Raw genomic sequence first — 25728 nt, forward strand, 5'->3', positions numbered from 1 at the left:
CTTAGTCCTCTAATATTTAATCAAATTGAAAAAGTAAACAACATATCACACTGAAGTCATTAGTCACCTTTAATGCTGCCACCATAAATGCAAGTTAGAAAATTTGCTGTATTCTAAAAATGTACAAAAGAACCCCCCCAACAAAATTAACCACTTTGTCATTTCTCAATCCCATTTGGCCTTACAGCAGAAATAACTTATTAAATTAATCAAACTGCTAGATAATGCCCCCAAATTCTATAACTACCTTGAGGCTTAATATTGAGTTATTTCAAAATTTTACACTACTCCAATTTATTTCCATTCAACAATTTATGAAACAATAATTCTACACTCTTTCCTCTCCTTGTCTCCTCTGCCTTCTTAGTTTTACTTTTTTGTTGTTTATTTGTTTATTTGTGTGTGCACACACATGAGTGCACATGAATGAAGGTGTGTTTCTATGTTTCTGTCCTTTATACCAGAAAGCCATCCTCTCTGTTATGTAATACTACTTTCTAGTGGGTAGCTATTTTATTAAAATGTTATTTTTCTAAGGATAATCACAGGGGAAGTGTTGATTGTGTTTGTTTCAGAAACTAGGAAAGTTAAAATTATTCAGTCAGAAAAATGTGATACTTCAGTAGCATTCCTCACTGTCTGAATGTGAGGTACCAGATTTTATCTTTGTCTTTAAGTGAAAATAAATCCATTATTTTTTAGATATGGATTATGACTTAGATTCATGTGAGAAGATACATGAAGCATTACTTTTGGAAGATTATTGATAGTAAAATAAAGATGAAAATCGTATCCATTACAGCAGCACCATCTGCTATAAACTGGATTGTTTGTGCGAGTGTGTGTGTGTGTGTGTGTGTGTGTAACTATCTCTAAAATCAGCTATGGATGTAAAGAACTTCAAGTTATAAATATGTTTATTGTTATTAAGTGTATACAGTACAGTTATGTATATGCATATATATTTAAGAACAAAAGATATGTTTTACAGTTCAGTTAGTTTATTGCAATATAGATGCAACCTTAAATCAAAAATTTTATTTGGGAAACAAAGTATATTTGACAAATTTCATAATTGTTATGTATTTTTACTCCTGTTTCTACCAAATAGAAAATTCTAAAGTGAATCTTTAGGGGTTTATGAAAATAGTATTAGAATTTATTTTCTCAAATGCTGTGGGGAGAAAAGATACAGTAATTAACCAAGAAAATGTTGGCTCTCTAGTCACAGGTTTGTTGAACATGTATTCTTGATGTTATACAAAGACCTTTGATGTTTTGAAATGTTTGCCAAAGGCAGTGAGAAATGTGTATTGCTATGATCTTATTTTTAAGAGGAAAACTGAAAAGAGAACAAGTTGCTTTTTCAATTCATTTTCTGATGTTTACATGTAGCTCCATCGAAAGCTGGAGGAGCTCAGAGATCACCTAGAAGGCAATGTGAAAGGATACTCTCTCAGAGTAAATGTACGATTTCACTCGGTGATTTTTTTTCCCTAAACTTCTGCTGACTGGTAATTCCAAATCTGATTGGTTTGTCCTCTCATTTCCATCTTTTTTACTTTCTGTCTCTTCCCTCCCCTGTTTCTTTTCTAGCTGCGGCTTCATGCTCACATTTATGAATTATTGATTAAATTGTCAGGGTAGAGGACCCTTCAGCCACACTAACATTGTAATTGATTTTAATAATGTTTTGGCCCCAATGCGAAATAAAAATCTTCTTTCAAAATTAGTTTTTCTTATACAATAGCGTGATTGTCTGGGGATCTTCTCAGGAAAATTGGACCTTTTCCATTGACAGTGTCTTCTGTCCCTTGTTGGATGCATCAGCAGGATTGTAAATTATGGGTACATCTCAGTGGTACAGTCTTGATTCAATTTCAGTCATCAAAGAAAATGACAAGTATTTAAGTATCAACAAAAGTAAACTGGCCAACAGACACAGTTGTCTTGAGTTAATAGACTTATGTTAACTCAGATTCTTTGGGAATTATTATAAGATTTTTTTGTTAAAATAAGAAAATTAACAGTGATCGTCTTCACCAAACATGCTTTCCAGTGATATATTTAAAAGACCTGAGCTTAGGCTAATATACCAAAGAAAACCTTTGAAAGAGAACAGCACCTTATAATTACCCATTGTGTGTGCATAATATTGCAGTACTAACAATTTTTTGTGATATATAGTTCAGATGTTTAGAATATTTGGTCCTTCTTCTGAATGTAACTTTTTAAGAAAATGGAAGTACAATTCCTAAAGTGGTATAGGGAATGAATATGGCAAAAAAAAAAAAAGGCTATTATTGCAGTAAATAATTTATGACTTAGTCCTGTTATCCCATTCCTGGAGCTTCTAGAAAATCCCTGTGAATTTTAGCTTCTGATTTACTTCTCCAAAGATTATTTCTGTTGTGGTTTTTGCTAAAATAGTCTTAGCTTTCAAAATAGAATAAAATTATGGACATGTTAATTCTGTATTTTCAGATTTTTTTTACTAAATACCATATACACATGTGTCTGTCTTTATATTACATGTGTCTGTCTTTATATTAAATTTATGATTGCAGAAGCTCAAAGTGTTTTTAAAGAGGAGGAAGTTAATGCAAGTATCTCACTTTTTTATCTCTATATGTGAGCCAGTCCTTTTCTTAAAAAACTCAAAAGATCACCCATAAGCATAACCCAGAGGTTATTGCTCTGTATTTAATATAATGATTAGCTTTAATTTTATGAACTAATCACTTTGAACACATCTGAATATCATTCCAAAGTCCACTAAAATATTCTAATGTATCTATTTTAGTGTCATGATCCTCCCTAACCAGTCACAAGAGACATTTTTCTTTCAATCAAACTGAGACTAGTAAGTTGATGCTTGCTTAAGTCTATACGGTTAAGGTATTAGTGTAGGATCAGAATCATAAAAATTGGATTGTTTCATGCCACTTTTTATTTTTTCAATTCCTATATTTGTATACAATGGCTAATCTCACCATCATCATCTTTTATTTTATTCCATTCAGAAACAGTGTTCTGCCTACTTTTTCTTAAAAATTATTAAAGATGAGGCATATCATTGTAAGATACTCATTAACTACCAGATAAAAAATCAAACAAGTAAAAAAATATCAAAGGCAAATAGTATCTTTTCTAGAGCGTTCAACCCTGCAAATCAAATGCTTAGCTAAATGTTTAATTCCTGTTTCTCAAGTACATCATAAAATGTTTTAGATATTAGAAATTATTTCTTAAAAGAAAAATAATTTTCATAACTATGTAATGTTAAAACAGATTTTTAAAAAATTAGATAAATTGACATACAATGACAGTTCCATTTTGGGAAAATGTATTGTAAATATCCACACCCAAGAGAAGTGTTTTAATTCATTGGAAAAACTGATGCCTATTTCAGTAAGATAAAAGATTCAGAAGCATGTTGCCAATGAAATAGTTTATTTAATAGTTGAAGCAAATGAGACATCATTTAGACTGTGGGATAAGGATTCAATTAAGTCATTAATACTTCAAATGATATATATAAAATATATTATCTTTTAGAAAAGAAAGAGGCCTGCACCTTTATTTATTAATGATAATCAGTGATATAAAGTTAAATATTCTAAGATGTAATTTTTGGAATACTATTACATTTTCTTTATTCCTGATGTGAAAACATATTCTTCATCCTACAATGACTGTTCTAGAACAAAAAAGTTTAAGATGTGTTAAATTATCGATTTCTAAATCCAGAGTGTATCATCTTTCAATGCATTGTACAAAGCAGCATTCTGAACCCTAAATATGGTTTTAGCAATTTTAATAATAAATTTATAATTCTGCACTAAGCAAAGTTTTCCTGATTTAATGACTGTAAAAATTACCACTATCCTTACAATAATGAGTGTTGAAAATAATGACTGAAGAATGAAACCACATAAAGGAAAGTTAATTTCCTATTTAAACATATATTTGAACCTAGTAGGAAAAATATTAAAAGTGATGCACAAGATTGAAGGCCAGTGAGTGCAGTGTCGAGAATTTAAAACCATAAAGATAATGTAGACCAATACTTTGTTTAGATAATATAATCAAGGTAAACTTGCAAAGAAACTAAGTACCTGAAGAGGAAGAAGTTTAAGGAAATCTGAAATGAAATATTCAGAAAAAAGTGATAAATGCTCATGAAGTTACAACAGAAAAGACAAGAGTAAAAATATTCATAAGCCACAATTTTGCATTTCATCCACATATATAGTCTGTGTAATGTTGTAGTAAATTTCAGTTCTGCTACAAATATATATGCAGATAAATTTTAGGTAACCAAATATGTTATTTATCTATAGGCTTTGGAAAACAATAAAAGGAATTATGGCTTGTGAAAGACAGTTTATTGGTATATATGTGAAGTTAAGATGAGAAGTGACAAAATAGAAGGAATGTGATAATTATAAAGATTTGGTATGCTAACAAAAATAAAGGAATATGATATTTGAAGTGAAAAATCAGTCAATAGAAGAATTATCACTTAAAATTATTTTCCATAAGTATTATGAAAATATCTAAATTCGGGAAGTACTAAACCTTTTGAAGAGTGATTTTTTAAATGTTAAGAAATTCCTAAGTGCCTGAATAGGGCTAGTATGAAATAGGGCTAATATAAATAATGAATTAGATAATTGTGATTGTTTTAGACCTTTTAATGTCAATATTTTCATCCCACCATTAGTTCTGAACTTTCTTATAATTTTAATAGAAAATTGGAGGCTAATTTATGCTTTTATATTTATTAAGTGAATACTATAACTCAAGAGATGGCAAACTACACATCAACCCAAATTCTGTTCTCTTAGTCCATAAGCTAAGAATGATTTTCAAACTGGATTGAAAAAAATCAAAAGAAGAACATTTCATAGCATTTGAAAATTATACAAAATTCAAATTTCAGAGTCCAAAAATAAAATTTTATTGAAACATGGCCATATAATCTACAGTTGATTGTGCCCTGCCATGGAGAGTTGTGGAGATGATCTGACCTGCAGAGTCTGTAATAAGGTCTGTGAAATTATCTTTGTCTTAGAGCTTAAGAAAACGAGAGCTGCTCCTTTTTCTGGGGATGGTTTCAGATTTTCTTCATTGGAAGCATGTGTTTAAGAGTCATTCCCCTGAGCTCTTCTACCTTTATAATTTTATTCTTTCTTTTTACATTGTTTTCTCTACCTACTCTGTCTTATACCACCAAAAACCTCACACACACACACACACACACACACACACACAGTCCACCTGCTCATGGTATTACTATTGAGCCTTCATGTGTGGAACGATCATACAGATAGAGTATATATTACACATCGCTCTTCATTTTGGAATCCCCTGAGGAATTTAGAGTATAAATTGTCTTATTCTTCTTCTCCTAAGGTTCTTGCAAAATGAGTTTTTAGAGTATTTTTAGTTGTACACAATTTGTTTTTCTGTTTATTACTTCATTATGTCTTGATAAAGCTATCTCTCTGAAAACCATGACCAACTTTGATTTCTGCTAAACTTCCTATGTTACCTTGCCTAAAACTTTATATATCTATACAGCTAAGAGAGAAACCCTGACATGATCATGTGATACATCATACTTTAATATCTAACACTGAAAAATATAAAAGGTATCCAGATTGAAGCAACCAGCTTTGAATAAATGGGGAATAAGAGCTGGAACATTAGTCCTTAAATGAGTAAAACATCAGTTTATTTGTAGAGTTTACTTTCTTTGGGCAGCTTTCAATATCTTTTAGTTCTTGTATGCAGAATATTGCTTGAACCTTCTGTATTTGACATTATGAATTTGTTTATATTACTAATGCGTTTATTTACTGTTTTATTTAAAGTAATTATGTAATATCCTGAGAATGTTGCTAGATAATGTCTTATAAATATGACCAGACTACAATAATCATGAAGATGGCAGTGAATCAGTTTTAGGAGTATCTCTTTAGAAAGTAGGCTAATTTTGCTACTGTGTATTAGAATTCTCTTAATATAAAAAATTAATTTGGTTTTGAAGGTCTAGTCATTCTGAGAAATAAGAAAATTCTATCCTGAGCTTGAAACCAAAAGCATTCCCTTCAAATACTTAGAAAATCACTTACAGTAGCCTAAGACACCAATTGAAGCATGCATGATACATCTATGAGGTAATTCATGCTCACAAAGGAATGTGTCTTCCTTAGAATTGAATAAATAAAATCTCTCCTTAACAAGTAAATTTCCCTAGTAATAGAAAATGGAAAAAAGACTTTCAAATGTTTTGAAGAATTTCCACTTTATGAATATAATCATAGAAACAGTATAAACCTTCACAGTAAGGTTTCTAACTAGCTTCTTCTAAAGAAAATGTAGATGGTTGAAAAAATGTTTAACTTCTTCATTTAAGAGGCTGTATTTTACTATATTTACTAAACTATTTACTAAAAATTTCAGAAACTACCTCAAAGCAGTATTTGGCAGTGATACTTTTTAATAGCAAATTTTTGTGATAATAAACAAAAACTTCTGGATATTATTTCATCACTTTAGTTTTTTAAGGATAGAAGAAAAAGCATTGTATTTTCATTCATTCAGTAAATACTTGTTGAGCTCCTACTACATTCTGCTGTGCTAAATGCTAGAAATAGTTGAAGAACACATCTTATAGTATAAGGGTGTTTCTGATTCCTGCCCTTGTCACCTTCTCCAATACCTTAATTTCCCCACCATAACTGTGACTTGTAACTTCATGCAGAATTTGTAACTGGAGAATGCGTACTTAACAACTCGAGCATACATGTCGTTGCAATAATCTAATGAAAGAAGAGGGCACAGAATTGAACATGGTAGTATTACAGCCTAGAAAGTAAGAACAGGCCAGAAAAGTATCCACTCAAAGTCATAAAGGTTAAACATGCTTTTAAGTATAAACTACCTGTTTTTTTAAAAAAAAAATCATTGACAATATAGCTGTTCAAATAAATCAGTAAAACCTGCTGGTAAAAGTTAATTAGGGAAAAAGTTTTATGTTTAAGTTGTTATATCTTTTATGGTGCTGCTTCTGACACACATTGACTTTGGTGCCTTCTTCAGAGAATAAAATGAAAATATAAGTAGAGTTATCCTGTAAACAGTTTCACATGCAATTCCCTAGTGTCAAACCAATAGCATTTGGTGTGGTACCATAGAAAAACATTTCTAGTGCTCTACTTTCTTCCATAAATAGGCATCTTTCTCAGCAAGGTAATACCAGATTCTGATCAAAGAGCACCATCTTTGTCATGGTTTTTTTTTCTTTTAAGCAAGGTGGTTTTTTTTTTTTAATCACAAGGTTCTCCTTCAAATAACTTGAGCCTTGAGATGTTATCAAACTCAAGTGTCTACAAGTAAGGCTGTTATATGGCAAATATGTTGGTGATGGAGCCATCTAAACCTTCTGAGACCCTTTTTTCTACTCTATCATTTCCTCTTTAACAGTGTTTTCTTTTCCCCACTGCAAAACCAGGCTCGGCTTCCCTCGTGCTCATCTACCTATAGTGTGTCTGAGGTACATTTTGCACGTATTTTCTTACATGGTCAACAACATGCTCGCCCCCTCACCATTTATCTTATTTTATTTTCCTTTTGCCTTAATTTATTTTGCCTTGCACTTTGCACTTGGCTGAAAGGGATGAGGGTGACAAAGGGGGGAAAGTCACATGTTTTAGGGGGAAATTTCTATTTTTTTAATGTACTGTTGTCTGAATAACCTTTTTTTTTTGGCAGTCACTATATTATATTAAAATGGCTAAAGCCCAAATGGCCAATTTGATTGTTACTACTGCCTTAACTCCAAAAAAGATTCCTTTGAACCAGATAATTTATTATGAAGCTCATTTTGGCTGAAGACAGATTCCAGTTTGCATACCTATATGTATCTCTTTGATAGCTGAAGAGTTGTATTAAATCAGTGATAATCCTGTCCCTTTAACCACAGACGTAAGAAAGAATCAACAAAATTGATTGTTAAGTGAAAGTAAGTATAATTCCTCTATCTTTAAATAAAATAGAAGATTCATTCTCTTTTTTAAAACTAATTAGGTTTCTTAAATAATTTCCTTCACACTTGTATTGTCATAAGATTCTTGTAGTCTAAAAAAGATTATCAGCCATGAGTCATGTTCTTTTAACAAAATAGTTTACCTATGTTCTTTGCCTTTTGGGTGGTTTCATTCTTGCTCCTACTATGTTAAACCATAGCATAAATTGGTTTTCTTACTTTTGTAAAGCAGATTTTTTGAAAGATTATTGAAAGACTTTGAATACCCATTAAGTCTGCTTCTAAAGCAGGATTACTTCCAAAGCAAGATTAGTAGAGTAGCTGAGGGGGAAGAGCCTAACTAAAATATGACTAGTAAATAAAAGGACTTTAGAAGCCTACAAATGTTAAGATCATAGTTTTTTACTTTAACTATCATACAGTTGCCAGTACTGTAAGCTTAATTCTTATTGTAGAAATATTATCGTGCAAATAAAAAATCAGAAAGATCATGGTATTATCTAAACTACCAGGTAGTATATGCAGTGCCACAGCCAAGATATCCTTAGACTTCAAATTTTAAGAAAAATCTTTCAAAGAAGTAGTATAACTAAACTCATAGCCTCACAAAGTTGAATTTGTTTAATCAATAGGCATCTAATTTAATTTTTATTTTGCAAGCTATGACTGTCACAGGTTTTTTTTCTCTAAAATCTGATTTTGTGAAGTGTTAATTTCTTTTCAAAACATCTGAGTAAAAAGATGTGAATTATGAAATGCAAATGAACTACTTACAATGTCAAGAAAGACTTTTAAATGAGGAGATTGATAACATCTCATCACTACATTTTCCACAGGTTCTTTCTTAATTCCCCATGATTATGACTCCTAGTATAAAAGATATGTAACCCATTTCTTTCTGCCACTTCATCCAGGCAATGCTCCATTTCCCATGAGAGTGTATAAGAAGTCTGCCATTGGCATCATCCTCAGTCACAGCCCACAGCATCCATCAGGGTATTACTGTCTCTGTGACAGCCTGTGTACAGGAGGGCTCTCAGGCTGGAATATGGAACTGGTTTCTCGGGAATATCATGTATGCTGTGGCATTTGCTCCATGGCACTCAGCTCGCAAATGAACTCTGGCTTCATCTGGGTTTGTTTCTTTCATTGTGTCACACAGACTATTTGTCATGAAGTGTGTTTCTCTAGTTCGTCATTTCTGGTAGGGTTTCTGTATTCCACTAAGTGCCACATTTCTGTGGTCTCCATGGGTGGTGTTTATGTTTCATTTATGATGCTATTAAAACCAGTAAAATGAAGAGCTCCTTAAAGAATTTAATGTTCATGATAATTGTCTGCACAGAAATTACCTCCCATAATTGTTTTCAATCTTGAATTAGTAAATGTCCTTTTCACAAAAGTTTAGACTTATAAACCTTATAATTTCAAAGAATATCCGCATTTCAATTTTTCATTGGAATTGTCTTGATAGGACTATTAGTAAACTGTACTATTTATTTTATAGCATCACTATGGAGGTAGTCAAATCTTCCATGGCTTGAAATCTTTCCCTCACATTTACATCTTCACCTACCTCTGCTATTAAAGAGATAAAGTTTCCAACCCAAATGTAGCACATTGGCGTTAGCAGTTGTACCTCATTATCTTCTGTGGCATTCATAAAATGAAAACAATAAGCCCTGTTCAAAAGTGTACCTATCCATGAGTTGTAAAAAGATAAAATAATTTGTAACCTCATCTAACTAATACTGCTCAGCAAGTGTTACTCCTTGTAATTTAGGGAACAACCTTTTTTTTTATTTTTTGAAAGGCAGAGTGGACAGTGAGAGGGAGAGACAGAGAGAAAGGTCTTCCTTTGCCGTTGGTTAACCTTCCAATGGCCACTGCGGCCGGTGCGCTTCAGCCGGCGCACTGCGCTGATCCGAAGGCAGGAGCCAGGTGCTTCTCCTGGTCTCCCATGCGGGTGCAGGGCCCAAGCACTTGGGCCATCCTCCACTGCCTTCCCGGGCCACAGCAGAGAGCTGGACTGGAAGAGGGGCAACCGGGACAGAATCCGGCATCCCGACCGGGACTACAACCCAGTGTGCTGGCGCCACAGGCGGAGGATTAGCCTATTGAGCCGCACCACCGGCCAGGAACAACCTTTCTTAAACACATTTTTCTTACAATGTGACGGGTTCTATGTTTGATATATCATTTATCTTAAATAATATTCACAATAGCTATGTTCAGAAAATACACTATTGTAATTTCATTTTTAAGACAAAGAAGCAAACTCAAAGAGGTTCGATATCTTTCCTAAGTGATAAAGCTAGCAAAGAAGTGGCAGAAAATTATTTTTTCTGGAAAACCATGCTTCTATTCAGAAACTCAAAGTCATGAGCTCTGTTACTGCCATGTAGCAGTCTTGTATTTTCAAATGATTGTATTTGCCTTGTTCAGATTTACTAAATTGTTTTGGGTTATATATTATGAGAAAATGTATCTGTAAGATACAAAACTGGAGTCAAAGAAATATTAGAAAGAAGTCTCTGGGTAATTTATTATTGTTATTTTTCTCTTAGTAATTGAAGAAATAGTAATTGTACACCTGTTATATCTTACTTAAATATAATTATAATCTGCTAGTTGTTTTCTGTCCTTTGGGATTAGTTTCACATTTGGAATTCATAAAAATAGTATGAATAATGAGATCAGTGTCTCAAGGAGAAAATCCCATCAAGCCAAAATGAAAAATGAAAGGAACTCAGCTTCCAAATTTCTAACTGATCTTCAACTTTGTTTTAACAGTGTTCATCTTTGTTTCAGAATTCTCTTAGTTTAAACCAAACTAAAATAAGTATTATCTCCTGGTGGAAATACTACTATTTCTGATTTACCTGAGAAATAAAAATATATACTAGATATAAATCTATTGTGATTTTTAACTTAAAATCTAAACCAAAAAATTAATAAACATTCAAGCTGTCATGCTTTTACTGTTGTAAATTGAACTCTTTAAAACCTTATCTTTGGCCGACGCCATGGCTCACTAGGCTAATCCTCCGCCTTGCGGCGCCGGCACACCAGGTTCTAGTCCCATTCGGGGCGCCGGATTCTGTTCCGGTTCCCCCTCTTCCAGGCCAGCTCTCTGCTGTGGCCAGGGAGTGCAGTGGAGGATGGCCCAAGTGCTTGGGCCCTGCACCCCGTGGGAGACCAGGAGAAGTACCTGGCTCCTGCCATCGGATCAGCGTGGTGCGCTGGCCGCAGCGGCCATTGGAGGGTGAACCAACGGCAAAGGAAGACCTTTCTCTCTGTCTCTCTCTCACTGTCCACTCTGCCTGTCAAAAAATAAAATCTAATGTCTTAGATTTCCCAGTAATACTGTTGATTTAGATAATAGAAATTTAGAAAGTAAAAATTATGGCCGGCGCCACGGCTCAATAGGCTAATCCTCCGCCTGCGGCGCCAGCACACTGGGTTCTAGTCCCGGTCGGGATGCCGAATTCTGTCCTGGTCGCTCCTCTTCCAGGCCAGCTCTGTGCTGTGGCCTGGGAAGGCAGTGGAGGATGGCCCAAGTGCTGGGCCCTGCACCCGCATGGGAGACCAGAAGAAGCACCTGGCTCCTGCCATCGGATCAGCGCGGTGCGCTGGCCGCAGTGGCCATTGGAAGGTTAACCAACGGCAAAGGAAGACCTTTCTCTGTCTCTCTCTCTCTCACTGTCCACTCTGCCTGTCAAAAAAAAAAAAAAAAGTAAAAATTATTTATTTTCTGTAGTGGACAAAGTCTGAAGTTTAATTATTTTTTATTCTATGCTTTAAAACATTCAGCTACCAAAGGAAAGTTGTGATAAGCACAATAGAACACCAATTCTGATCTAAACAAACCTTAATAACATTTTGGAGTTTCAAATGGAAGTTTCAGTTGAGTTGCAGATGGTAGATCTACATACTGAAGGAAGGAAGAGAGAGAGGGGCAAAAGAGATAAAAGGGAACTGGACTTTAAACACCAGAACATTTTTTATTCCAAAAGAAAATAATAGAACCATTTTGAAATTCTGCTGAACCACAAATTTTTTTAAATAGAAGAAACTATAGTCATAAAAATAAATATTCTACATTGTGAGATAATCACCTAAAATTTTCCACTTTATAAAATCTTACTTTGAGGGCAGCTTTCAGGGCAGCAATTAAGACTCCCTCTTAGAATGCCTGCATCAAAGTGCCTGGCTTTGAGTCCAGCTTTGCTTATGATTTCAGCTTCCTACTAATGCACACCCTATAAGGTAGCAGGTACTGACTCAAGTAATTGAGTCCTACCACCAGTGTAGGAGACCCTGATTGAGTTCCGGACTTCTGGCTTTGTCTTGACCCAACCCTGGCTGTTCTAAGCTTTTGGAGAATAAATCAGTAGATTGAAGTTCTCTCTGTAGCGTTCTTTCTCTCCCTCTCTCCCTCCCTCTCTCCTTCTCTCTGTCTTAAAATAAGTGAAAAATAAAATCTCCTTTAGAAAATCTCTAATAAGTGATTTATTATTTAATCTGATATTCTACTCTTTTATCATTTCTGTGTTTTTCCATACCATTTTATAAACAGTAGTTAAGGAAACTACAGACATTGTGAAGAAATCTGTTAGAAATGACATCTATTGAAAACATTGCAACTGCTGCTATTAAAGTTTCTTGATTCTTCACTTTTGAATATTCAGAAATGAATTTAAATATAAGAGTTTTTAAGGTCAAAGTAAGAAAATTAAGTTTGTGGCCCACGTTGTGGCGTAGCAGGTAAAGGAGCAGCCTATGCTAGCATCCCATGTAGGCACCAAATCTTGTCAAAGCTGCTCCACTTCCAATCTGGCTCCATACTAATGGCCTGGGAGAAGCAGCAGCAGATGTTTGGGCCCCTGCCATCAATGTGGGAGACCAGGATAAGGGTTCTGGCTCCTGCCTTCAGCCTGGCCCCAAACAGGCCATTGCAGCCATCTGGGGAGTGAACCAGCTGATGGAAATTATCTCTTTCTCTCTCTCTTTCTGTGTAACTCTGACTTTCAAATAAATAAATCTTTTTTAAAAAAAGAAAAAGAAAATTAAGTTCATACAGCTCTTTTGACTTCCAGATCAGTGACTTACAAAGGTAATGGAAAAACCCATACATTTTGATATGTATATTTGATAAATCTGATTAAAGCATTCTTGAGAAAGAACTGATTGATCATTTTTGAAATAAGATTGTGATAGATACTTCTGTCTATTTGGACATACTGTTTTTAATATTTTTTTCAATCTTTTTTAAAATTTTTATGTATTTATTTATTTAATTTGAAAGGCAGAGAAAGATCTTCCATATGCTGGTTCACTCCCCAAATGCTTATGACAGCCAGTCTGGTGCAGACCAAAGCCAAGAGTCCAGAACTCAACCCAGGTATCTTACATGGGTGGCAAGGACCCAACTACTTGAACGCTTATTAGCTGCCTCCCAGAGTCTGCATTAACAAGAAGCTGGAATTGGAAGTAGAGCTGGAACCCAAAACCAGGCACTCTGAATTGTAATGTGGACTTTCTCAGTAGTGCCAAATACCAACCCTTGGACATAGGTTTAAATTTCCTTAATAAAAACAATTTTGAAAACATGCTGTTATAGTTAACACTAGTGAACTTCTGTTTATCCTTGAATACTGCCACATATACTGTGATTATTTATTTTTAAAGATTTATTTATTTATTTGATGTCAGAGTTACAGAAATAGAGGGAGAAACAGAGAGAGAGATCTTCTCTCTGCTGGTTTACTCCCCTAATGGCCATAATGGGCTGATCTGAAGCCAGAAGCCAGGGGCTTCTTCCAGTTTTCCCACATGGGTGCAAGTGTCGAAGGACCTGGACCTTTCTCTGCTGCTTTCCCAGGTGCATTAGCAGAGAGCTGAATTGGAAGTGGGCCAGCCAGGACTCAAACCAGTGCCCATATGGGATGCTGGCACTGCAGATGGCAGTTTAACCTGCTACTCCACAAGGCTAGGCCTGTGGTTATTAAAGTACCACAGAGAGGTCATCAATGAAAATGAGGCAAGAAAAATTTAAAGGCTAAAATGAAGAAATACTTATACATGGATAACAAGTTATGAAGTTTTTGAGCTAAGTGTTTCCAAAGATAATAAGCTGTGTATATTTGAGAGGGAAAAATGAGGTATAGATATATAAATATATATTTATAGTTATATATTAGATATATCTCTCCTTCACAGAAATATATAATAGATAATATGCACTAAACTAACATAGTTTACATGCATTCATACTTACATTTCCTGCTGCTGTTTGTCTGACTCAAACTCAGTATGTCCCTTTGTAAATGCCTTCTATCAGAGGTCATGTTTTTACAGTTTCCTAGCGTAGAAATCTCCTAATTATCTTTTCCTCTCCCTTGTTTTTCACTAAAAATATTTGAGAAATGAACAAATGAAAAAGCTTTTATAATGTTTCCACATTTATGTTTCCAGGAGAATTGATAGATAATTTATGTAAAAGAGCTAGTATAATACCTAGTATAAAATAGTAAGCATTAAATAAGTTGTTTTTCTCTTCTGAGATGAATGCTTAATTCCTAATTACCCCAGATTGAAATTACTCCAATAGCTAAATAATGAAGTTCCTTTTATGTTGTCCTTCTTTCTCCGTTTAAAGATCTTTCAGTGGCTTTCCACGATCCCTAGGGGTTGATGTTTACCAGCCTTATCATCCTGTCTTCCTCCTATGATGGGCTAAAATTATTTTTAAACATACTTTTAGCAGTTTTCCAGTTGTCAGCATTTCTAACATCTGTGAGTTGCAGTTACCTTTTTCTCTGTGACATGCCTCACTGGGCTAAATTATAATTGTACCTTAAGACTGCTCATATATGCCAGCTCCAGTATGTCTTTCCTAATAATCTCTCAACAAATCCCACCCTAGTCTGAGTTAGGAACATCTCTTACATATTCCCATAGCAAGTTATACTACTTCTGTCATAGTATTTATGATATACATATATATGTTTGACTGTTTTCCTTTATTGGGTTCTAAGCTACTAGAGACCAAAATGTTTAGTGTTGTGGTGTAGCAGGAAAGCCAGAGCCTGTGATGGCAGCATCTCAAATGGGAACTGGTTTGAATCCCAACTGCTCTGCTTCCAATCCAGCTACCTGTTAATGGCCTGGGAAAAGAAGTGGAACATGGCCCAAGTGCCTGGGCCCCTGATACCCATATAGAGACCTGGACTGAGCTTCGGCCTGACCCAACCCAGACTATTGAGATCATCTGGGGAGTGAACCAGCAAATGAAAGATCTCTCTGTGTCTCTCCCTCTCTATACCTTTCTGGTCTTTAAGTATTTGTAGATTTATTTATTTGAAAGAATTACAGAGAGAGGAAGAGATAGAGATCTTCCATCTGCCGTTTTACTCCCCAAATGGCCACAATGGCTAGGGCTGGGCCAGAATGAAGCCAGGACCCAGGAGCTTCATCCAGGTCTCCTATGTGGTTACAGGCACCCAAGGCCTTGGGCCATCTTCCACTGCTTTCCCAGGCCATTAGCAGGGAGGTGGATCAGAAATAGAGCAGCTGGGACTCAAACCAGAACCAATATGGGATGCCAACGCCACAGACAGCAACTTAACCCACTATGCCACAGTGCTAGCCCCACTCTGACTTTCAATAAATAACAACTAGGGAAAAAAAATGATGAAAAAATCATATTCTCATAAGTTCAGGTGAGAATTCATGTGGAAATCAGAATTGGTACACAAGTGGGGGGAGGGGAGCCAGTAGGAAAATATTTGTTATTCAACTTTCAACACAACTGAAGTCAGAATCTGTTGTTGATGATTAATAAATTATATATAGGCTTCAGATTGAAGAAGCAGACTTACAGTTCATCTATTACCAAGATACAAAGGGATTATTGGCAGCCAGTTTAAGTGAAAAGAAGGATCAACAGATAAACTTCCAGTGGACATTTTTCATTGTTCTCTTTTCCAATAGTGAAAGAAATTGACTTCAGAGATTTTTATTCCTCATTGGACTTACAGCTAGCATTCTTTTCCTTTGGGTGCCTTATGTACTATAGGTCAGCACTTTGTCTGTATCTCTGTATTTCTTTCTTGCTTAGCCTCCATTGTCTTTTTTGTTTGGGAAGCAATCCTGATGCCTTTTGCCTAGTTTCCTGTAAGTTTCAGAGGTTTTATGAATGCTGAGCAGCTCATGGTCATGTCATGCTGTGATCCATACTCATACATTTTCAGACAGGTTGGTTTACCACCAAACCAATCCCAGTATAATTTTTAAATATTCACACAAGTATCTTCTTGACTAACAGCAATGTAAATTTTCTTTTGTTTGTTCACATAAATACCCATTTGGGTGTAATGGAATGTACAGCCTGGACTTCAGCAAGTAGATCTTTCCATTTTCTCTAATCACCCTTTTTTTTCCTCTTTCACAGTATTTCCTTTTCAACCAGGCTCCTAATCTGAACCACAGAGCACAGAAAGTAATTTGTGTAACTGTTCTCTTAAGTTCCTATCAAGAAAAGTTTATTCATTTCATACAATGAACGTTAAGTGCACTGGAATTCAGTTCTTTCCCAGAATTTAAAAAGATGTAATAATTCCTTCTTTTAAGTAGCTCAGTACTTCTTGAAGCTGTTTGTTATTTGAAGCTATACTTAGGATTTCTTCTTTTTAAATTCTCCATATTATCTTTTTTTCTTTGGATAACTAAAGTCTCTAAATAGCCTATACTTACTATGTAAATTTAGAGTTTGAGAGTTTGGGGCATGTTTTTATTTGGAGTTTTGAAAAATATCCTCTGTAATCAGCTTGTAACCATATTAAGAAGATTGTCGTGCTTTAGCAGCTCTTAATATTTTATTTGTTTTCTCACAGTGTTGAAGTAGTACAAAAGATTAAATCAGCATAGATTTTAAAAATTGGTGTGTTTAAAAGTTTGAGATTTGAGTCCCAGCCCTGGATTTGAAACCCAACCATGCCCCCAACTATTTTAACTTTGCAAATTTTTATCAATATCTATTATGTTAAAGGTCAAAAGGTAAAGGAATGTTCAGTTTCAACTAACTCTTTTGAAATACCTGTCTGCTACATCTTTGATGAAATAAATTGTTTTCTTTTTTTTTTCTTTGGTATATAACAAGTAGCCATGACCTGGCTATAAGATTGTTATTAGCTCCACTATGAACTTTACCTTACATCAACACCTCTACTACTTCTGCCTGCTACTTTTTTAAAATCATGGTAAATTATATGGATATGAAATATATGAACATCTGCCAGTTGACTATCTTTTATCCAGTTTTGTTATGGTCTGTTTTCTCCAAAATCACTTTCCTCTTTGATGTCTAGATTATTATGCACATATATAAACCCTGAAGATGATAGGTAATATGAATAATGCTTTTTTATTTCCATTGCTACATTGTCCTTGAAACTGACTAAGTGTCATACTCTACAATCATGAACTTATGGTGGGGCAAGCAGCTTCTCATGGAAATAGCTTTTAAATAATGAAGAGATTTCTAGGCTAGTGTACAAAAGTTTATAAAACCCTTAGTAAGCTAAAGTTATAGTTTAAATGGATTGAAGGATAAATAGACATATTTGGATTAATGTAGGACTCTACCATTTATAATATTATTTATTAGAAAAATATATATTAGATGGAGATCTTTCAGTCTTCTTTTTTATGTGTTAACCTTCTCTGGTTAATGAGATTTTAGGGAGAGAATCCCTTTCATCAATCAGAAGGGAACTTCAGAGAGAGCCTCTCTCTCTGTTAAAGTGGAGAGAAACAAGGAAAGCTTAGATAGACCTTGATTCTAAGATAGATATAAGATCTTCTCATTCCTTTAATTCAAGGTGCTCAGTATGTCAAAGCATCTAGTTTGGGGTATCATTTTTTCAGATACCCCAACAAAAACATGCTCTGAGCTTAAAAGGATTTTGATGCCCTAAGTAAAAATTAAAATGATGTGATGATGTTATTTTTACTTGGTAGTATATGTTTTCTATTTAAATATATATTTCTCTATATATTTTTATATACACACATATACCTTCATACATACATATATTTGAAAGGCAGAGTGACAGAGAGGGAGAGACAGAGGAGAGAGAGGTTTTCATCTGCTGGTTCAATTCCCAAATGCCCACAGGGGCTGGGCTAGGCCAAAGTAACAAGGAACTGTGTCAGGATCTTTCAAGAAGGTGGCAGAAACCTAAGTTCTGCTGCCTCCCAGGTGCATTAGCATGGATCTAGATCAGAGTGGAGTAGCCAGGACAGTGGCTGGCACTCCAGTGTGGAATGCTGGAATCCTAAGAGGCAATTTTATTTCCTGTGCCACAACACCCACCTCCTATGCTTTCAGTTTTGCTAGCTCTACCAGTAGGTCATGATAAATCAGCAAGTATTTATTGAGCTTTTAGACTACAAAGTATGTATTGCCATATTAAACATATAGAGAATGTTGCAGAAATCAAATATGGGTCCTCACAAGGATTCTAAAAATTGGAATATTGTCCTTTTTAAATTACAATAAATGTATCTGTGTTCTGAAGTGTTACTAGAGGAAATGCCTTTGGCTCTGAAAATTAAAACTATTTAGTATTAAAGCCAAAAATGTCTGTAGGAAAATTACCATTCTTAGGTCCTGTATTCACAAAGTAGTCATGGGGGTGTTATTTAAAAATTCACCAAATTCTTGTTAAGTCCCAAAAAAGAATTTACTGAAGGCAGATTTTCCTTAGAATAGATTTGCATTTTTGGAGCCTTATTAACATAACATGTAAATGCCATACTTTGGGCTGGTACCATGGCTCACTTGGTTAATCCTCCGCCTGCGGCACCAGCATCCCATATGAGCGCCGGTTCTAGTCCCGGCTGCTCCTCTTCCAGTCCAGCTCTCTGCTGTGGCCTGGGAAGGCAGTGGAGGATGGCCCAAGTACTTGGGCCCCTGCACCCACATGGGAGACCAGGAGGAAGCACCTGGCTCCTGGCTTCGAATCGGCGCAGCACGCCAGCAGTAGCGGTCCTTTGGGGGGTGAACCAATGGAAGGAAGACCTTTCTCTCTGTCTCTCTCTCTCTCACTGTCTATAACTCTACCTGTCAAATAAATTTTTTTTAAAATGTCATACTTCTTTAGGTCAGATTTTCCTCTATTGGAGATGTATCAGTTTTTCTAAACTTGATCATAAGGCTTATTTAACTAACTTGCCAAACACAGACCTCTTTGAAAAGGAGAGGTAAAGGCAAAGCATGCTATTACTCTTTAAAAACATATTGGAGAAAAATGCAAGTTTTTATTCTTTAAATCCTTTCTTCTGCTTTCCTGAGTTAATACATTTGAGTAGTATAAGAGACCCAGAAAGAAAGAGGAATTCAGTAAGCATTATGGGTAAGAACAATTAATATATGCACAGGAAATAACAGTTTGCAAAAGACATTTAGTCTTTCTTTAGAAGTCCACTAAGGGTCCAGCATTGTAGTGCAGCAGGTTAAGCTGCAGCCTGCATTGCCAGCATCCCATATTGGAACACTGGTTTGAGCTCCCAGGAGCCACTTCACCACTATGCCAAATACCTGTCTCTCTAGCATTATAAAGATAGGGTTCCCCACATCCCTGCAACCTGCACAGGGTCAGTTGTAATATGAGAACTGGCTTTTTAAAGTCACTGGTACAGGGGTGGGCCTTGGACCTAATACTTAAGACTCCAGTGTCCCACATCAGAATGCCTAGGCTTGATTCTTAACTCTGCTGCTTACCTGCTAATGCAGACTCTGGGATGCAGGTGATGGCTCAAGTAACTAGGTTCCTGCCACTCACATGGGAGACCTGGTCTGTGTTCCTGGCTCTTGGTTTTGGCCCCCACCAGAGACTATTGTGATCTTTTGAAGAGTGAACCAGTGGATAGGAGCTTTGTCTGTCTTCCAAATCAATCCTGGAAAATTTATTTGAAATGTATGGTTCAGATGGAGAGAGAGAAAACATAGGCATCCTATATTAGAATGCTGATTTGAGTCCTGGCTGCTTCCCTTCCAGTCCAGCTCTCTGCTAATGCACCTAGGAAAGCAGCAGAACATAGCCCAAGTGCCCCCTACATGGGAGATCCTGATAGAGTTCTAGGCTCCTGACTTCAGCCTGACTCTACCCCAGCCACTGTGGCCATTTGGGGAGTGAACCAGCAGATAGTCTCTCCCCTTAACCAACACTCTACCTCTCTCCCACACACCTTTGTCATTCAAATAAAAGAAAAATAAATAAATAACAAAAGTCCACTCAGTTGAATTTTCTTAAAAGATTTTACTTATTTATTTGAAAGAGTTACACAGAGAGAGAAGAGGCAGAGAGAGAGAGGTCTTCCATCCGATGGTTCACTCCCCAGTTAGCCGCAACGGTAGGAGCTGTGCTGATCCAAAGCCAGGATCCAGGAGTTTCTGCTGGGTCTCCCACGCGGGTGCAGGGGCCCAAGGACTTAGGCCATCTTCCACTGATTTCCCAGGCCATAGCAGAGAGCTAGATGGGAAGTAGAGCAGCCAGGTCTCGAACCGGCTCCCCTATGGGATGCCGGCGCTTCAGGCTTGGGTGTTAGCCCACTGCACCACAGCACCAGTCCCCACTAAGTTGAATTTAAGGGCATGTTTTAAATCTTACTGGAATCCCTTTTAGCCATATTGATAGTCTTTCCATGTGTTTTTATCTACTTGTGTTATATAATAAATGTTTGCTTCCTTTATATTCAGCTATTATTCTCCAAAGTAGAAAAAGAGGCAGAGGTGGGGACCAAGTTCTTGTAGCTGACACAGGAAGGAATTTGAGGACCAGATACAAAGGCGAGTAAGAAGATAAAATTTATTTTGACAGAGCAGAAGTACATACTCAAAAGTGAGTACAGGCACACTAGATTGAGAATGAGTTGCTGGGTGCCCTTGTCTTAGGGGCCTTTGTGTCTTAATCTTCATTCCAGGTTCCTCCCCCACAGAGGTAAGAATTCAAGCAGAGGCATAAATATAGTGCACAATAAGTACAGTGAGAGCAGCATTTGAAAGAGAGAGTGAATAGCATTCATGTGTGAGTGTGGGCTGTCCCACGAAGACACATACCCGTCATGAGTGGGCCAGAGAGTTGCCTATGAGGAGAGAGAGTAATAGGAAACCAGAGAAAGACCCCTAAGTGTGGTCCCAAAACCCAGAGCAAAAGAAGGGGACCTCCCATGTTATCAGTCTCTTTTAGGAGATAGGGGGTGGTGCCCTAGCTGAATGCACAAATGGGGTGGTGTTTGGAGTACATGAGGCTTTCTGGGGATTTCATGCTGCCTCCACATGGAATTTAACCACCACTTGGCCATCATGGTATCTTCCTGCTGCCTGATGCCAGATTAGACACAGATGCATCAAGGGAAAGTGAGCATATTGGCTCGAAAGATAAGGGGATAGAGTTACGATGTAGGACTGGCAAAAAATTCCAGCTTACCTATTGATAACTAATCTTCTTGCCCAGTTCCCCCATATCAAATGCATTTTTTATCCCATTGGATAATAAATTAAAAACTCATACCTTCTTTGAAATTATGTGGCTGCATCATTTATGAATCTACCTTTTAAAGTGTTTTGACTTAATTTCCGTGTGACTTCTGTTACTAGAAAAAGCAAAGAATTATGAATGACAGTGGAGTTTATTATATAAAATCTAAATTCATGATAAATTTGGATACAAATTATACTTACGACTAATGTTGAATTTACATCTTAGAATTGAGAGGGGAGAAAAAGTAGATATGTTGGTACTCAAGTGTTTTCCATTTTAAGGGAGGAAAATCATGAAAGCAGTAGGGGAGTTGGAGAGTGAAGGGTAGGATTGAGGAAGGAAAGAAGGAAGGAAACTAGCCCTAGTTTTTCATTCCTTTTTCTGCTTCAGTAGTCATAGAGCAGCTCACTTATTCTGACCTCATATTAAATAGTTGCAGAGCATAACAGCAGCTTATAGAATAAAGGTGAATTTAGAAAAACCTTAAAGATATTTTGAGGTTCATGTTCCATGAAACCCTGAATGGAATTCATATTTATATGGACTTTTTGTAACCATAGTTTTCAATTATACTAGCAATTTTTTGTCCTATTTATAAGTCTGTCTTCAGATAAGAAAAGAAGGAGCTATTTTTTGAAATTTTGTCTGCACCATCCTGCCTGGAGTCACTATCGCCTGGAGTCATGAAAATCCACCTTGCAGTTATTTTTTCTCATTGGCTACTCACTGCTGTACCAACACATTATAATTAAATCTAATTCTGTTTGGGCTTACAATTCTTAAGTGTTGTTGAGAAGCATGACATGAATTCATGTGTTGCTCTTTAAGGAGGCTGCTATGTTCTGTGTGCTTCTGCACTGAAAGAAAGATTCCTGTAGCAATCCAGCCCATTTAAATTTAATATTGAAGCTGCAGAATAATGATGAGCATCTGTGTAGTGCTTGACAAAGACAGGAATTCCCCAGGAATAGAAGTGAGAATTGAGTCTGCAGTCACATGCTGCTACATTAGTCACTGCAACTCCTCAGTTGCAGAGCTTTGGTATCCCTTCAAAGACTGTATTTTGTTTGGAGGGTGAAAAGGAGAAAAAAGGGATTCCAGTGAGACCTGAAGGAGCTTGTATGAGGAAATATTGACTCAATTCATTTTTATGCTGTCTAAAATATATTTGGCTGAGGGTATGAAATAGTTTGAGTCATATTGACTAATTTTAATCAATGCATCATAAAATTTCACTGCCTAATCACCCAGCTTGAAATATATCAAATATAACTTAATTTCTTCATATTCATAATACTCCCAAACTTTTTAAATAAGCTTTATAGTTTCCTTTAATATTTTAAATGCTCATTAAAAGCATTAGTCTCATTAAGTACTTATCCTTATTTCATATATACATTTTTTGTGTTAACACAAAATAAATTAAACCAAATATTTTTGTTCCAGTAGGGGGGAAAAACTTTATTTTCTTCCTTTCATATTCATCTTGAAATATATGGGAAGTAGTCAAATAGTCCTTAAATTGGGAATTTTACCTTTATATTCCTAAAGCATTTCTATGGGCCATGAGTTAATCAATTATGCTTTATTTATATAATGATTTCCCCAAAAAATAATGCTAGTACAACAGTTCAACCACACATTGTCAATTATTCCATCCTTTGATATGTAGGCTAATGAAGTCTAAGCAAACAAAAATAATATAACCAAAAGCTCAGGATCACTGAATTAACTCCTTTTTATTATTTTATTTATTTATTTATTTTTAAAGATTTATTTATTTAAAGACAGAATTGCAGAAAAAGGTAGAGCCAGAGAGAAAGAGAGGTCTTCCATTTGCTGGTTCACTCCCCAGATGACCACAAGGGTCAGAACTGAGCTGATCTGAAGCCAGGAGCCAAGAGCTTCTTCTGGTCTCCCACATGGGTGCAGGGGCCCAAGGGCTTGCGCCATTTTCCACTGCTTTCCCAGGCCATAGCAGAGAGCTGGATTGGAAGTGGAGCAGCTGGGACTCAAACGGGCCACCTGTATGGGATGCCAGAGCTTCAGGCCGGGGCTTTAACCCTCTGCGCCACAGCTCCGGCCCCTATTATTTTATTTATTTAAAATATTTATTGTCATCTGTTTAAAAAGCAGAGAGAAAGGGAAGGAAGAAGAGACATCTTCCATTTGCTGGTTTACTCCCAAATGCCAGCAACAGCCAGAACTAGGCTAGATCAAAGTCAGGGGTATGGAACTACATCCAGGTCTCCCCTGTGGGTGGCAGGAGCTGAAGCTCTTAAGCCAACATTTTTTGTTTCCCAGGATGGATTGAAAGTGGAGTAACCGTGATGCTTGCCCCTAGATTACCTCCTTTAGTTTATGTTCCTTTCCACATAGCAATTTTCTGTAACCTCACCATTTTGTTAGTTTTAAAGGCATGTAGTGCAATTCAAGAGTTCAAAGGACAAGTCAAAATAATCTAGGTTCATTCATTCAACCTAAACTGCTGTTTTATAGCAGGGATCTTTGTAGCCATTCTGTCTTTTATAGGTCAAAGATAGAAGCATGTCTAAAATGTTCTCCAGTGTGTATATGTGTACGTGTGTGTGTATGCACCACTCTTGCAATCTTCCTATGTCACTCTCCTCTAACTTGGAATTATCTAACTTTAAACATAACTGAACTCTACTTCAAGGCTGTGGTCTGATTGTTCCAAGTTACAGTTATCTACTGGGCCTTTGTATACAGTTTTAAATCCCTGTAAATATAGTCATAATATGTCATTGATTTAGGCTGTGTCTGAAATCACTTTGACTTCCTTTTAAACATTCAATCTATACAGAGCTATATAACTACTGCTCTTCAGAATAGCCGCAGGGGTTGCTACTGTGGCATATCAAGTTAAGCTGCTACCTGCGACACCAGCATCTCATGGGTGCTGGTTCAAGTCCTGGCTGTTCTACTTCTGATCCAGGCTCCCTGTTAATGCACCTGGGGAAGCAGCAGAAAATTGCTCCTGTACCCACATGGAAGACCTGGAAGAAGCTCCTGGCTTTGGCCTGACCCAGGCCCAGCTGTTGTGGTCATTTGGGGAATGAATCAGTGGATGGAAGATCTCTCTCTCTCTAACTCTGCCTTTCAAATAAACAAATCTTTAAAGAAAAAAGCAGAATAGCCATGATAGGGGCCAGCATTGTGGCACAATGAGGAAAGCCATTGCCTGCAGCACCAGTCTCCCATATGATAGCCAATTGGAGTCCCAGCTGCTCCGTTTTTGATCTTACTCCCAGATAACCCATCTGGGAAAGCATGGAAAATGGCCCAAGTACTTGTGCCCCTGCCACCCATGTGTGAAACCAGGATGGAGTTCCTGGCTCCTGGCTTTGGCCTGGCCCCATCTCAACTATTGGCAGCCATTTAGGGGGTGAACCACTTGATGGAAGTTATCTCTCTGTCTGTCTTTCCCTGTTTCTCTCTCTCTGTAACTGAACTGCCGTTCAAAAGAATAAATCTTTAAAAAATAGTCATAGTCATAATATAGGTCACTAACTATCTTTTCTCATACACTCTTATACCTTCTTAGATTTTGTAAGCTTTGCCTTGTAAATGTTGCCCATTTATTTTAAAAGACAACTTCAGGAAAGGGGTAACACTTGTATTTTTACATTCTGCCATGTATTTGGAAGATTGAAGTAAGAAATGTGAAGAGAATAATAGTCTGTATAAAAATCTTCATTCCATTATTCATTTCCTCATTTACATTCACCCACATTCTTACCACAGTTTTCTACTCTTCATTTTGTTGTATGCTTTTTATCTGTTTTTTCTCCTTTTGTGTGTATGTGTGTATGTGTGTTTTCACCAGAAATCACCAACTTTCTTTATCTCTAGCTGTTTTTTCTTTTCCTTTCCCTTCTCAGTGAATCATAACTAAACCCCTTTCAGTCACTTGGAAAATATATGAACCTTACTAATTGAATTAAAGTGAATTTGCTTTGAAGGAACAAAATGAAGTGTACATAGCTGCCTTAGGGTTCCAAAACACTATGCCTAAATTCTAGGCCATATAACTCACAGGAATTAGAGTCTTGGTTAGACTATCGTAAATAAATTAGGTATACTGTATCTAGCTGAAAATTC

General features: G+C 36.3%; 1 protein-coding gene across 21 annotated transcripts in view; it reads left to right on the forward strand.

Annotated features, from left to right (window-relative positions):
* Positions 1 to 25728, forward strand: part of GPHN (gephyrin) — a 566685-nt gene that overhangs the window by 369147 nt on the left and 171810 nt on the right. For 8 of the 21 annotated variants that reach the window (XM_070065103.1, XM_051826364.2, XM_070065104.1 and 5 more), the window contains one exon: positions 1396 to 1467. The exons of 10 other annotated variants lie outside the window; for them this stretch is intronic. In XM_070065103.1, coding sequence (XP_069921204.1) covers positions 1396 to 1467 — 72 coding nt within the window. Of the gene's footprint in view, positions 1 to 1395; positions 1468 to 7522; positions 7565 to 25728 lie in introns of all 21 variants that reach the window. 3 more of the 21 variants (XM_070065108.1, XM_070065110.1, XM_070065112.1) reach the window with 1 other exon arrangement.

Source organism: Oryctolagus cuniculus, chromosome 20 (assembly GCF_964237555.1).
Source record: "Oryctolagus cuniculus chromosome 20, mOryCun1.1, whole genome shotgun sequence".
Lineage (NCBI taxonomy): Eukaryota > Metazoa > Chordata > Mammalia > Lagomorpha > Leporidae > Oryctolagus > Oryctolagus cuniculus.